The following is a 15,666-nucleotide window of genomic DNA, read 5'->3' as shown; positions in this document are numbered from 1 at the left end:
GTTGGTGAATATTGAAATAGGAACCTTCTGGAATATTTCTGTGGAATTGGTGAACATAAGGGGGGAAGGGAAATGATAAGGGGAGGGGTAGGGATAGGGGAGGGGAAGTAACCTTTAGAAAAGGGAATGATATCATCATTTACAGATAAAATTGACGCACTTGTGTTAGCATTTCGTCTGGTACTTATCAAGGTCGTTCTACTTGATTTATACTTCAAATACTAGCTTACTTATATTCCTTTTATTTTTTATTTTTTATTTTACGTTGTTTCTTGTTTTTTCTTCCATCACTTTTCTCCCACTCTTTTCATTTTTTTTTCTTTACGAATAAAAACTTTTTCTCTTACGTAGTTTATTTTATTTGTTATAATTTTTTTTTTTGTTCAGTTGTTTTGAACGTCTGAGTAAAATGCTTTTACGATTTTTATTTGATCGTAAAGAGAACTTTCCTCGATTTTAAATTCCAAACATTTCTTTACCTTTGTTGTCTTCTCCTCCCCCTCCCCCTCCCCCTCGCCTCCTCTCCTCTCCTCCTCCACCTGCCCAATCAACTCCTTTATTTTTCGTCCTCGTGCTATTTATTTTTCTACACTTTCGTGTCGTAATTCAATATTCTTCGACAATTTTTTCTTGACAATCTGTTACGATTTAAAGATTGATCGTATTTTTTTTTTTTCGAAATAGAAATTTTTATATAAAATACCCTGCTTCTTCCCTTCTTCCCACTTTCCTGTTTTTTTTTCTTTTTCTTATTTATTCGTGATTTTTAGGACAACTTGTATGAAAGTAAATAATTCATACACTTGTAGTAGAATTTTTCAACTCTTTCTTTTTGCCTACAATTTATCTCTTATTATAAATATTCATTTATTCATTTATTCATTTATTTATTTCTATTTGACAGATTAAAGAACACGAATATTTTGTATTGTTTCGACAAAGGATTTAAAAAAAAAAATAAATAATAGGTTCTCGAAAAAAATTGGCAAAATGTTCGATTGTATTCATAAGCAAAATGTTTTTTATTTTTTTATTTTTATTTCAAGAATAAAATATAAATTAAAACACTATCGTCGGGTCGGGTATTTCTACCTTTTTCATAGACTGGCGCTGGTCGGTGGGTCGCGTATTAATACGTTTTATGCAGAACATAAGCTAAGTGTCAGTAAAACACTTACTAATGCTTGTTTTTTTTTATTGTTACTAATTTTTGAGCAGAAATGATGTTTTTTGTAAATCTTGACCAGTGTTTAGTCTTAAATTTATTAATTTTGAAGAATAATTAATAATTTGATGAAATGTGCTATTTTGACACTGCAAGTTTCGTGCTTACAAAGTAGCATAAATTCAGTTGATTAATTTTGATAGCATTGAGAGTTTGAGGTTTCTACATCTTTGAAATACTATTTGATATCTATTTTCCAAATTTCGTTGAAATCCTACTATTAGATGTGAAGATATAACATGTTTTCTAAAAAGTGCACTGCTTTGATATTTCACTCATTTTCGTCCGCTACACGCGTGAGTCAAGCACATTATGTTACCCGACGATAGTTTGTTAAAATAAAAATAAATAAAAATAAAAAATCACTGGTAGATATAAAAATTAAAATCTAAATTTTAATATAAAACACTCGTACAGGAATAAAAAAATTTTTTCTTCTTTCTAATCAAATTAATTTAAAATCAAAACAAGGGAAGATAATTTTCTGGAGATTAAACTGAAAGTATCCCAGTATTTTTTGTTCTAACCTTTTTCTAAATTTCTTAAGAAAATCAGTTTGTGAACGTATATATAATAAGTGTACGCCTGAATTGCTTGAGTCGGGGCGGGGGGTGGTAATGGTGATGATGGTGTTTTACGATCATTTTGTATTTTACACCAAATATATTTTTCTTTCGAAGGAAAAAAGAAAGAAATTTATCTCGATAAAGAATTGATTAGAAAAAATTTCGACGACCCGTAAAAGGGTCGGTTTGGTCGGCTACGTTCGGAAAGGAAACGAACGTTAGTGGTGTAGTGGTGGTGGTGCTGGTGGTGCGCGTTGTTGGTTACTATGCAAGATCGGCTGGGATTGGTCGAGTTTGGTGGGTGAAAAGCGATCAATACCTGGAGGCTTTCGACATAGAGAGAACAGAAGGAGGAGGAGGAGGAGGGGGTGGTGAAGGAGGTGGTTGTGGTGGAATGAGTGAAAAGGGGTGGTGGGTGGAGGCGTAGGCTGGCGGTGTTCTCCACTCAGAGTCTCGAGGCTCAGGATTTAACGACAAGTACAACCTGACCTTGACAACGACCTCGACCTTGATAACCCACCTAACGAAAGAACCATGTCGTTCTCGAATTTCCCATCTCTCTCTCTCTCTTTCTCTCTCTCTTTCTCTCTCTTTCTCTCTTTCTCTTTCCTTGTTCTCTTCTTCTTCTTCATCTTCATCCTTCATCAACATCATCATTTTCCTTTTCGAAGGATATTTCCTTCGACAGGACCTATAGTATCTAAATACATACGGAAATTAAAACGAGATACGAATTTTAATGGAATGTTAGGTCATCAGGAAAGAGAGAGAGAGAGAAAGAGAGAGAATATCTAAATTGGGAAGGCAAGATTAATAACGTTTCTTAAAATTAGTATTATTATACTAATATAATTGTTACTAATATTAATATAATAATATTATAAATTGATTATAAAATAAACTAGTATATATTAATAATTATATTATAGCAATACAATTAGTTAATATTTATTAATTTATAAATACATTTTTTTACTTACTATATAAGTAAATAAATATATATATATATATATATATATATATATATATTTAGTTACTATATATTACTTATATATTACTAGATAATATTATATTATATAGTAATATAATTAGTTAAATTATATGACTATATAAATATAGTAATATATATTACTAATTATAGCAATATTATTAGTTAATATGTATTAAATAATAAATAAATTTGTTTACTTATATAGTAACTAAATAAATATATATATAGTTATTATATATGACTTATATATTAACCTATAATATATTATTAAATAATATACTATTATATCCCCATGTATCTCGAAAGGGAAGCATTATTTTGAATACAAAAAAAAATATAATATACTATTATATAGCAATATAATCATTTAAATTATATTACTATATAAATATAGTAATATATATTACTAATATTAATACTAATTAGATTAGTTGTATGAATTATTTAATGGAACGGTTTGAAGTATAATAAAATCAGCTTATTAATTTTAATCTATTTATCATTATTATTAATATTATTATTATTATTATTCTATATATATTTTTATACGTTTATTATTTTATATGATTATCTTAATACTCGAGAGCTTATCGCATATTAACGTATTTCTTTTTACATCATATACATTATTTTATTATATTAATTTTACTCTTGTCCTATATGTTATTCGTTCTTTGTGTATTACGTTTTGCTATCATTTGATCATTATCGGGATTACTTTCTGATAAATCACCATTTATGTACTCTTGTTTCTTCGTATATTTTGATTTTGAAAAAAGTAAACAAACATTTTTAAAAATACCATTTATCAAAGAATGAACAATTGCGGTTGGTCTGGCGAAAAGTTAAAAACATATGAAAGGAAAATACAAATTTTTATTTGGATGCATGTATGGATTTGTTATCGAAGATCATACACGTCGGCCAATGGGCACGTACAAGCTTAGTGGGCGGGTACTTGACATCGACCAATGGAACGTTACCGTCAGGCCCCGCCTTCTTTCCAATTTTTGACTCCGACAATAAGCTCCGACATTTTTTCCCCCTTTTCCTCATTCCGCGCCATTTCTTTTCTTTTCTTTTTTATGCTCCACCCCCTCCTCCTATTCCTCCTTTTCCACCTCCTTCTCTGACTATTTTTGTTTTTATTTCTGTTTTCGCTGTTTCCTATTCCCCCACCCCTTTTTTTTTCTTTTTTTATCCTTCGTTTCCGACGATGATACAGAAACATTGCGGATCGAAATAAAATGAGGGATAACGCGTGGAGATGGGTTCTTTTTTCGTTTTGTTTTTTATCTTTATTTCACTCGTAAAAGTCCAATGATGTTACTGGAGGAATTTTTCTTGGAATATTTTCCGAATAAAAAAGGGGAGGAGTCTCTTTTTAAAAATATTATTTATAAGATTACGAATGAAATTGATGCATTTTCTCATGGTAAAAATCGTTGACATGGTGGACATTTTTTTTTTGCTTATCTATTCGTTAATTATGAAAAAAAAACGAAAATATATTATTCGTAGATTTGAATTTTTCTACAAGAAACATCGTTTACGGAATTAATATTTATATCATTGAAATTAGAATAAATATATTTTTAAAAATATTAACTCTTTGCGCGGGATTATTTCGAAACGGCGCCATTTTGAATTTGTCTTCAAATTTTGAGGGAGGGGGAGCTTCCTTTAGGAATCATTTGTATTTTAATAGAAAAATAAACGTAATGATAAGAATAAATTTTTATAACGTTGTTTAATTTTTAAACAAAAATTATAAAATAAATTTTATCAGTAAAGTAACAGGTTTGAGAAAAATATCCCTATGAAAATATATAGAGATTAATATATCATTTTATTTACAATTAAAATTTAATGTACATCATTTTTTGTTATTATAATAATTTAAAGATTATTATCAAAATTATTAATTATTATTGAAATTTTGTCTTACTTAATATGAAGGATAATCAACAGTTTATAGTTTAATGTACTCGTATTTGATTGGTCAAAAATTTCGACCAATAACAATCGATCCAATAAAATATAACAGATCAGACAGTTTAGTTAATTCGAAGGAAACTTTCAGTGTATAAACTCGAATATCAAAAGATCGAGGACATTCGCAATACACTGAGTATATTTTGGTAACTCCATAAAAATTACCAACTAGGTGGACGTATATTAATGTCTTCTTTATTTTAAGTTTATTCTACAAATCCTACGGATCGTTTCTTAAAGTGAATTTCAAGTTGATTTATAACTTCAAATTGTTACACATTAATTTGCATCGGTAGAGGTATTAACATAAAAACAAGAAAAATAAAGTACAAACTTTTTTTTTATTTTAAATTATTTATCATAAACCAATAGAAAAATGAGACTATAAATTTATTATATTAATTTCACATCGTATACACAATAAAATAAAATAAAAAAAAATAAACGTACATATTTAAAAAAATCTAGTAACATTTTTAACTACACGTGTATGAAATTTTATATTATGTTTGTTTAAAAAAATAAAAATGTTTTTATAACTTGATGATCAACTAATTGAAAAATGTTTTTTTTTGACGAGAGTTTCGTATTTGTACAAATTGGAATTATATGATGAGATAAAATAAATAAATAAATAAAGAAAAATAATAAGAAGGGTATAAAGAACGAATGCGATACTGTTTGGAAAAAAAAATACATGAGTAGAAAGAGAGAGAAGAGTCAAAAGAAGGATCAAGAAGATTCATTAAATTCATTTTCAACGTTTCAACGTCACGTCGTAGTCGTCATCTTCTTCGTGGTCGTTGTTGAGCGGTCGACCTTAATCGGATTTGATCGGTGCTGTAGACACGAGTGCTCGCGTACTCGGGGTGCGAAGCAATTGGCACGGCGTCAAAAAGATAAAGACAGAATATATATATATATATATATAGTATGTGTGTATGTATGTATATATTCGCTCATATGTGAGTTTGTATGTAAGTGTGTTGTGTTGTATAAATTCACGTATGTGAATAAATAAGTGTGAATTTGTGAACGTATATATATAAATATGTGGTTGTGTGTATGTATGTGTATATGAGCGAATAAGTGAGTTTACTGTAGTGTGTGAATGCACGTATGTGAAATGAATGAATGTGAATTTGTTGAAGATGAACATATGTGTATGAATACGTGTGCACTACTAGTACGTGAATAAATTTATTAGTAAGTGTACATAAATGCGTGTGTACTACATGTATGTAGTCTAGTTTATCTGTAAGTGTATTGTGTTGTATGAATGCTTGTATGTGAATAAATGAATATGAATTTAGTAAGAAGAAAGAGAATGTATGCGTATGAACGTATGTGTATTACTAGAGTACGTGAATAAATTTATTAGTAAGTGTCTTATAAATGAGTGTGTAGTACTACGTGTATGGAATTTGTGCATTACACTAGAGTATATGAATAAATTTATTAGTAAGTATGCGTTATATTATGCGTGTTGAAGAAAACGTGTATGCGAATAAAATGAGAGTTTGTTTGAAAATGTGTTTTAAGCGTTTGTATGCATGTGTATTAAAATAAAGTGAGTTTGTATAGGAGGAGGAAATGTGTGTTGTGTTAGTTGATGCGATGAACGTGTGGTGGTTGTACGTACTCGTGTATATGTGAATAAATGAATTTATTGGAAGATTTTTGCGAGGGCGTGTGTGCGAGAATCAGTTTGAGGATAGAAGATAACGATGTGTGAGTGGATGAACAAATGAGTGCGAAAGAAAGAAGGGTGGGGGTAGGGGAGTAGATTGATGGAGGGGGTGGAAATTCTAGGCTCGATCATTTTAAACGATCATTATCAGATGTCGCAGTAACCACGGACGGATTTCGATCGCCGAAATTTTCTTCAACTCTTCTATATATTCTTCAAATATATATATAGTATATATATATATACATTTATTTACATAAATTTGGCAAAGACGTGAGTGTTTATACGCGAGGTGTGTATAAAATTATAATTAGGCAAAATATCGGTACCTAATTAATTTATTATTTTTGATTTATTATTATATTCAATATAAAATATTATTAATAATATATATAATAATATTATATTAATATAATTATATATAGAAGATAATAATATTTCAAATATTTAAAAAAATTTTTCTAACAATTTTTTTAATTTAATATATTCGTAAGTGTAAATAAAAATATTATTATTTTTTTTTTCATTTTTTTTTCTAATAATTTTTGTAATTCAATATATTTGTAAGTGTATGCGTTTATGTATAGTATGTGTGTGAGTGTGTTTGTGAGAGAGAGAGAGAGAGAAAAAGGGAGTGTGTGTACAGAAAGTATAGTTATAAAATATTAGAGATTGTTTGTTTTAATCTTGGTTATTATAATCATCCAAATGTTCATTTATTTATGTTTTTAAGTAATTTCTAATTTTACATAACTCACCTACGCATGCGCCATATCTTAACATACGAAAGAGTGAAAGAACAAGAGAGTGAGAGGAACAACAGTCAAATAAACGCAAAGTTCACTTTTAAAGCTTCCGTCGAGAATATGCGTGCCGTTAATACGACGACTTAGGTTTAATAAAAAGACCTTTTACATTTAGGTAGATACATTTTTTAATAATAAATTATTCATTGCCCTGTGATTATTTTTGTGTAAAAATAATTAAAAAAAAAAAAAAAAACACTAAAAAGAAGAATAATAAAAGTGATAGAGAAGAACAAAATAAAAGAAAAAGTAGAATTAGTGTAGTGAAAGCGGAGGAAGAGGAGGGAAGGAGGTGGTGGTGGTGGTGGAGGTGGTGGTGGTGGTAGTTGGTAGTGGTGGTGATAACAACGCGAGGGAAAAAGGTTGAAAAAAAAAAAACCCATAGAGATTATTGTATTAAATAATCTTTTAAATCGGCGCTAAATTCGCGCCAAAATCGGCAAAGAATTATGTCGTTATTTTCCGGAGGATCCGAGGGTGGCGCTGCATCCGATACTCCCGGAAGTCCGTCAATTAATAAATCGGAAGAATTGTCATCATCGGTTCCGGATTCTTCTTCCTCTTCTTCTTTAAGGGCTAGACAAAGAAGTTTGAAAGATCGTCTTCGGGAGGGCATTGCTGGTGGATTTACTTGGCAGTGAGTAATATTTTTGTTTTATTTTCAATTACTTTTGATTATTGTTTATTTGTTTATTTTTTTTTATTTTTTTGTTGATACGATTGATGCAATGTGACGTTATAGCATGTGTAACCTATTTAAAATACAATAAAATAGAAAAAAATTAGTTTTATATAGTATTATATTATTAATTATTAATTTAATTAACAATTTAATATTACTAATTAATTATAATATAATTTTATTAATTAATTTAATTTATTATTTATATAATTAATTTTATTATTATATAATTATATTTTTAATTAATAATTTAATATTAATAATTAAATTAATTTTATATAGTATTATATTATTAATAATAATGATAATATATACCCGTGAGATGGGGGCGGGTAAGAATACCCCCATCAGTAATCCCTGCTTTTCGTAAGAGGCGACTAATAGCAAAACTACTAACAATAATCGTGTAATATTTTTATCTTTCAATTCTGCTTGACCCCCTTAGCGGCCATCTTGAAAACGATGCAATTATCCGACATTTTATTTGATTTATCGTAAATCTTATATTTTTTTTTTTTGTAATAGTAGTAAATAAGAGGTGGATGAGAGATATATTATTACATTGTATACAATTAAATATTTTCTTAATTATATAAATATATATATGCAGTTTATTTTATTTAGAAATATGAGTATAATCGTAATAGGTTAAATTGTTTCAATATGGCGTCTATATGGAGTCAATAATAGAAGATAACGATAAATGGATAAAAGAATAAGAAGAAGAGAAATGAGTATTTGAGTCTCTCGAAGTGAGAGAAGAGACTTGATGGGAATCTGTTCCTGATAGAAAAGTGATATGGGTTAGTCTCGAGTGGCCTTTACACAGGGATTCCTCGATCACAGTCAGTTCTACTACGCTTTATTATCCAATATTATTCCGATATTATTCGAATTATTCTCGCGCCAAGAATATTCTCGAGTGTCATTGTCAATCGTTATCTTATTTTCTTTTTTCTTTTATTATTTTCTCTCTTTCTTTCTTTATTTTTTCTTTTCTTCTTCTTGTACCTTGAAAACTATAAACGGATAGATCGTTTAATCTTCTTCTTCTTTCTTTTTTTTTTTTTTTTTATTTTCTCTCTAAGATGATTTCAAGAATAGATAGATAATCGAATTTTTTTACAGATATCGGGATAAAATGATTGAAATCTGATTTGTCTGGAACAATATCGAGTATATTAATGTTTTTTATTTTATTTTGATAATAATAATAATAATAGTAATAATAATAATAAATGTTATTACTCATATTTAATTAAAAAAATGTCAATTTTCTACAAAGTTTATTAATCATAATTGCGTTAAAAGTCATTATCCAATTTATTTATACCTATGTTACTAAATTAATAAAATATGAAAAATAAAATTAAATAATTCTGAGGACTCTAAGGGTTGATCATTGTAACATGACACATAATGCATAATTACTATTTAAAAAAAAAATTTCAGTCGGTATATAGAACACATAACGATGGTAAACTATCATTTATCTTTTATTATCTTTAAATCAAATTCTTAATGGTACATACAATGGTCACTAGATGGCGATGATCGTTCCATTGATTCGCAAATGTATAAATACAATTGCACATGATACATACGTTAAACAATATAAATTCAATTGTAAAATAATAATTAATAATGATGTAACCATTAAAATATGTGTAAATTTAGAAAAGTATTATTTATTAACCTAAAACGTGTTGTTTTGGTTTACACATGCGATAATATGTTACAGTATATATAATACATTTGGCTTAATATTCCGAAGGAAGGACAATTTAACGCAGGTTAAGCACGAACACGAATATGGTCGTCCGTCTGTCTCCCGTTCTCCGCAAACTATAAATTATTACACAAAATTAGGCCAATTTCTCGGTCGACGTAATAAATTATTCCCAATACTGCCGAGAGATTCTAGTTGTCGACATTTGACCATATTTTTATCTTGTGATTTCTGCATGACCCTTTCAACGGCCATTTAAAAAAAAAAAAAATCTATTGTTCCTGACATTTTGTTTTCTTTATACATTTATTGTAAATTTTATAATATTTATCATTTCTAATCATTTTCTTTGTTTATTTTACAATGTTTTACTCTTTTTATTATTAACATTCTATACAAAATAAAATTCTATTTAATTAATTTATTTTTAATTCTAATTTATTTAAATCAACATTGGTTTATATGCGAATTATATATTTTAACCTATTTTAATTCATCCTCGTAATTCTCGTAAGTATAATATAAATAATTAAATTATTTATATATATATATTATATGTGTAAATTGTAGAAATGCAAATATTAGTAGGAAGGTTGTATTTAAAGTTCGTGACTATTCCTTTTTGTTCAGGAAAATATCAAGGTATATATTTCTTGGTTAGAAAATCAGCACGAATTAACTGGACAACCCAATACAAATCATTTCTTATATTTATTTTACAAAGTTCTACTCTTTTTATTACTAAAATTCTATACAAAATACAATTTTATCAATAATTAATTTATTTTAATTTAATACAATATCTTTCTCTATTTATTATAATTAATTCCTGTTAATTGCTGCGATTAACATAGGTTTATATGCTTATTATATATTTTAACCTATTTTAATTCATCCTCGTAATTCTCGTAAGTATAATATAAATAATTAAATTTTATATATATATATATTATATGTGTAAATTGTAGAAATGCAAATATTAGTAGGAGGGTTGTATTTAAAGTTCGTGACCATCTTTTGTTTTCGAGAAAATATCAACGTGTATATTTCTAGGTTAGAAATCAGCACGAATTAACTGGACAATCCAATACAAATTTTTTCATATATTTGTTTTACTTTTTTGTATATTATACAGTATTCAATTTATTATATATCTAATTAATCTATTGTAATTTAATACAAATTCTTTTTATATTTTTTATAATTAATTCCTATTGATTTAAATTAACGTAGATTAATACATGCGTATTATATATTTTAACCTATTTCAATTCATTCTCATAATTCTCTTAAGTAATATAATTAAAATTATTTATTATATATATATAAATTATAAAAAATACTAATACTAATACAAATAGTTGCATTTGAAATTCGGACCTATTTTTTTGTTTCGAGAAAATATCAAGGTGTATATTTATAGGTTAAAAAATCAGTACGGAACTATCTGGGCAACCCAATACAAATAGAAATTTATATGTATATATATATATATATATATATATATATATATATATATATATATATATATGTTTCTATGCAAATGCACATAGATGCATGTAAAGTTGTCACAAATGAAACTGGGCCATCCGATAATTACGTATTCCCTTTTAAACGACGCGTCAAATTGTTCTCGAACCGTTTCGACGACTCACTCTCCGCCACGTTTGTTTCCATTCCGTTGTGGAGAGCTCGGAGATTCCGACACGCGTCATTTCGTTTCCATTAACGAACCACCCCTCTTCTCTTTCTCTCTCTCTCTTTCTTTTCTTCTTCAACTCTCTCTTTCTACCTTTTCCTATCAACGGGCATTATTCGCGATCAGGAGTAACATCGGTCTTGTTATTCACCAAATGCACCCTTTCTGACACAACCCTGACCTACTTTTAATATTATCTACGATTCGTTTTGTAAATATATATATTCTTCCAACCCTTTATATTTTATTTATAAAAACAAAAACAAAAATAAGAAAAAAAAAATAATCTGATAAATATGTGCAGGTAATTAATACAATAGTTTGACCCGTTAAAAATTATATTCATTTATTAGATATGATTTATTATATGATATAAATTATTTTTTTAATATTAGATAAATAATCTGAAAAATTCATTTGTTTTTTTTTTTTTTACATCATTTTTCGATTAATATAATCAGTTTTTGTTGTAATTATATGTCCAAGAATTTAAAATATTCGTAATAGGATTTAATTTGTGATGTAAGTTATTATAATATTAAGATAGGGATTGATAAGTTACTTATATTTTGTATTTTAAATAAATATATTTATTTTTTTTGTTTGTTAATTAATAAAATTTTATAAAATATTATGTTTTTATTTTATTCATTAAAATTCGTTTATTCAATTTTTAATTTTATTAATTATTATTATAATTATATTTGAATTATTTAATTTTATTAATTAAAATTTAATAAAATTTGGTAAAATACTATATTTATATTTTATTAAATAAAATTATATAAAACATTTTATATATTTAAAATTTTATTTCCAAAATTTTTGTTTGTCCAAAAAATATAAATGGTTTCCATGTTTCCATTCTTTCGAAACATTTTCAGTCCATTCAACTATTGTTATAAATCATACAATATGCTTAATTCGCATAAATGTACGACTAACTCATTCATTAATTACTTTATATTTAATATTATATTTTTATTATCGATTTCATAAGTTCGATAATAATATTATTCGATATAAATATATATTTATATTTTTTTGATCTGTTTTAGAAAATACAAAAAGAATGTCAGGCTAATTCGTTGGTTCGTTCGTTCGTTCGTTCGTTCGTTCGTTCGTTCGTTCGTTCATTCATTCATTGAAATTGTCAAGTTAATTTTCGAAGGAAGCTGGGCAACGCCATTAAGCTTCTACTCTCTTCGAAAATGTCTCGGTGTGCGAGGTCATTGGGTAAATGGGTCAAGTAGATGTGCAGGTACACTTAACGTGAACTTTGCTATGCAGATTCTAGTTACGTAAATGTGTTTGTAAAATTGGAAGTAATATTATACATACTTTGGTACACACACACATCTATATATAAATATATATATATTCATGTTTATATGCATGAGTATATCAATTAATATGTATATGAATTTATTACATACTTATACGTGTTGTAAGCACTTACCTTAGGTATTACACGCACGCTTGAGTGTCGTTTCTTCAAAGAGAATTTTCATCTCCTTCTTTCCCCTTCCCTCCTGCCCCTTTCTCCCCACCCTCATTCTCAACCCTCATACTACACTCTTTCGTTTTTCCTCTAATTATAACTACTGCCTGGTACAAGCTTTTTATTTAATAAATAATATACAGAAGTATGTTAGTCAGATTCTGGTTCATTCTCTTTCTTTTATTACGACGTGTAATTTTTCACGAAATTAATTTGGAGCTAATCATGATTATAGAAATTATCTTTCTAAATTTAAATATATATATATATATATATATATATATATATATATATATATATATATATATATATATATATATATATATTAGCTGTGTCGTATTAATAAATTTATTAAATAGGCATATAAATAAAAAATATATGTGTGGTAATTATGTCAGATATGGAAACACATTTTTATATTTCTTACATGTAATGTAATTTACAAATGATTACTATTACAATAATATATATTATATATATAAAAGTAATTATACTTTTACAAAAATATATTATATAAATTATATAAAAAATATATTATATATAAATGTAAAATATATATTAGAAATATAAGAATTAATTTAAATATTTTATTATTTGAATTTACAAATAATTATTTTTACAAAAAAAAATATATTATATAAATTATATATAAAATATAAATAAAATAATATAAAATTTTAATATAAAATTATATAAAAATTATTATTTAAATATAAAATATTTATTATTAAATTATTATATAATTTAAATATCTTGTATAGGTATATAATTTAATCACGTAAGATACCAAAAATATATTTTTCAAATTTTTCATTCACATTTTTATAGAATATATTTTCTTATTATCGTATTTTGTTTATATAAGTATATATATACATATTATAATTATTTATAAATTATAGTATATTTCCAAAGCATGATTTTTAATCTGCTAAACTGGGTATTATACATATATAGATACATATATATATATATATATATATATACTTTAGGTTTAGGTTTTATCTTTTCTTTTTTATATCATCCTTGAGAGTTTGATACGTCATCGTGGAAAACCCACAACCCCGTGTAGTATATTTCTTTTATTATCTACACGAACCTATTCGTGAATGTTTCGTTGTAGCCATTGTTAAAGCTCGTTGGGTAGATTTCCTCGTTCGAGAAGAAAAAGAGAAAATAGAGCGAAAAATCGGTAGTAGGTGTAAAGAGGGGGAAAAATAGGAAGGTTAAAAAAAGGATTGCAAAAAAAAAAAAAAGAAAGAAAGAAAGAAAGAAAGGAAAGAAAAAGTATAGAAATAGTTACAGTTTATTCTTCTATCGAGAGAGGGATTGATTCTACACGAAATACACGGAATATTGGATTCCTTTTATTGACATTTTTTTTTAAAGGCTTTTTTATATAAAAAAAAATATATTTATATCCAAATTACACAACCATTAATATTATATATTTTATTTATTATTATAATAAATGTTAATTGTGTTTGAAAATTTATTTCTTTATTTCCTTTCCTTTTTTTTTTTTTCATTTTTAAATTCGTAGACCGGATATTGAGGGTGTTTCGAAATTACTGGGAATAATTTCATGATTTTGATAATATTTATAATAATAATATAGTTCTTAATATAATTAACTAATATATATATATATATATATATATATATATATATATATAATATACTATAATAATCTAATATAATTAATATTTATTACTAATATATTAGTTAATTAATTGTTAATAAATTAATAATTTTTTTATTATTTATTATATATTATTTTATTATTTTAATTGTATAAATATTAATTATAATAAATATTAAATTAAAATATTAATTTTATATATATTAAATAAACATAATTTATTAAAATATAATTTTTTTTAAATTTACTTAAAAATTTATTAAAATGTAACTATGTTAAATATAATTTATTTAAATTATATTTAAATAAAATTAATATTATATTTATATTATATTAGTTTATATTATATTTTTTATTAGTTTATTATAACTATTATTATTATATATAATAATTTAAAAATTTATTATATATTACAACTATATATTATATATGTATATATTATTATTTTATTTAGTATTTTATATATATGTATTTAGTTTTTATATTATATATAATATCTAATATAACTATAAATAAAAAATATATAATTAAAACAGTAAACTTATATAATTCAGTTTTATAATAATAATATAGTTTCAGAATTTTAGTTTGTATATTTTTTTTAATTCTTATTTTCATTTTACTATACTTGAAATCATCCTATCAGTTACGATCATGTATTTCGAAAACACCGCGTGTATATTTATACAATAGTTAAATGTAATATTTTTCATAAACAAAATTATTTATATTATCTTAAAATAAAATCAATTATTATTTATAGAATTAAATTAATGAAAAAAAAAAATATATATATATAACACAAAAGTTACGTTAGTATAAATATGGAAGTGAATAAATTTAGTAATTTCTTTCAACATTAAAATTCAATGATCCTGTCTGTTATTTTCGATAAAAGAATCTTGATATCATTTACATTTCTTTCTTTTTTTTTTTTTTTTTAAATTTATTTATTGTAATAAATTAATAAAAGTATTAATGGGGGGGAGTTCCAGAATAAATATGGTAACGAGTGGTCTAGTAACATTTCAATATTTAAGATTCAATGACTGTCGGTTACCTTTCAGTGATTATTTGGGTCAATGTCGAATAAATAATCGTTTCCTGTCCCTTTAGTAAATACCCATGTCAAAGTTAACA

At 25.5% G+C, this 15,666-nt stretch overlaps 2 protein-coding genes across 15 annotated transcripts in view; one reads left to right on the top strand and one right to left on the bottom strand.

Moving 5' to 3' along the window:
- The window catches only part of mtd (TLD domain-containing protein mustard), a 220,719-nt gene that overhangs the window by 28,243 nt on the left and 176,810 nt on the right, over positions 1-15,666 (top strand). For 2 of the 12 annotated variants that reach the window (XM_089172975.1, XM_089172966.1), the window contains exons 1-2: positions 6,606-6,759; positions 7,258-7,910. The exons of 2 other annotated variants lie outside the window; for them this stretch is intronic. In XM_089172975.1, coding sequence (XP_089029101.1) covers positions 7,723-7,910 — 188 coding nt within the window. In that variant the 5' untranslated portion in view covers positions 6,606-6,759; positions 7,258-7,722. 8 more of the 12 variants (XM_089172972.1, XM_089172971.1, XM_089172967.1 and 5 more) reach the window with 8 other exon arrangements.
- The window catches only part of LOC107063638 (uncharacterized), a 163,537-nt gene that overhangs the window by 33,861 nt on the left and 114,010 nt on the right, over positions 1-15,666 (bottom strand). The window lies entirely within an intron of this gene.

Source organism: Polistes dominula, unplaced genomic scaffold, assembly GCF_049000335.1.
Source record: "Polistes dominula isolate Pdom_NZ unplaced genomic scaffold, Pdom_raw_medaka contig_22, whole genome shotgun sequence".
Classification (NCBI taxonomy): Eukaryota; Metazoa; Arthropoda; class Insecta; order Hymenoptera; family Vespidae; genus Polistes; species Polistes dominula.
Note: the sequence above shows the minus strand (reverse complement) of the source record. Positions and strands in the feature narration are given on the sequence as shown.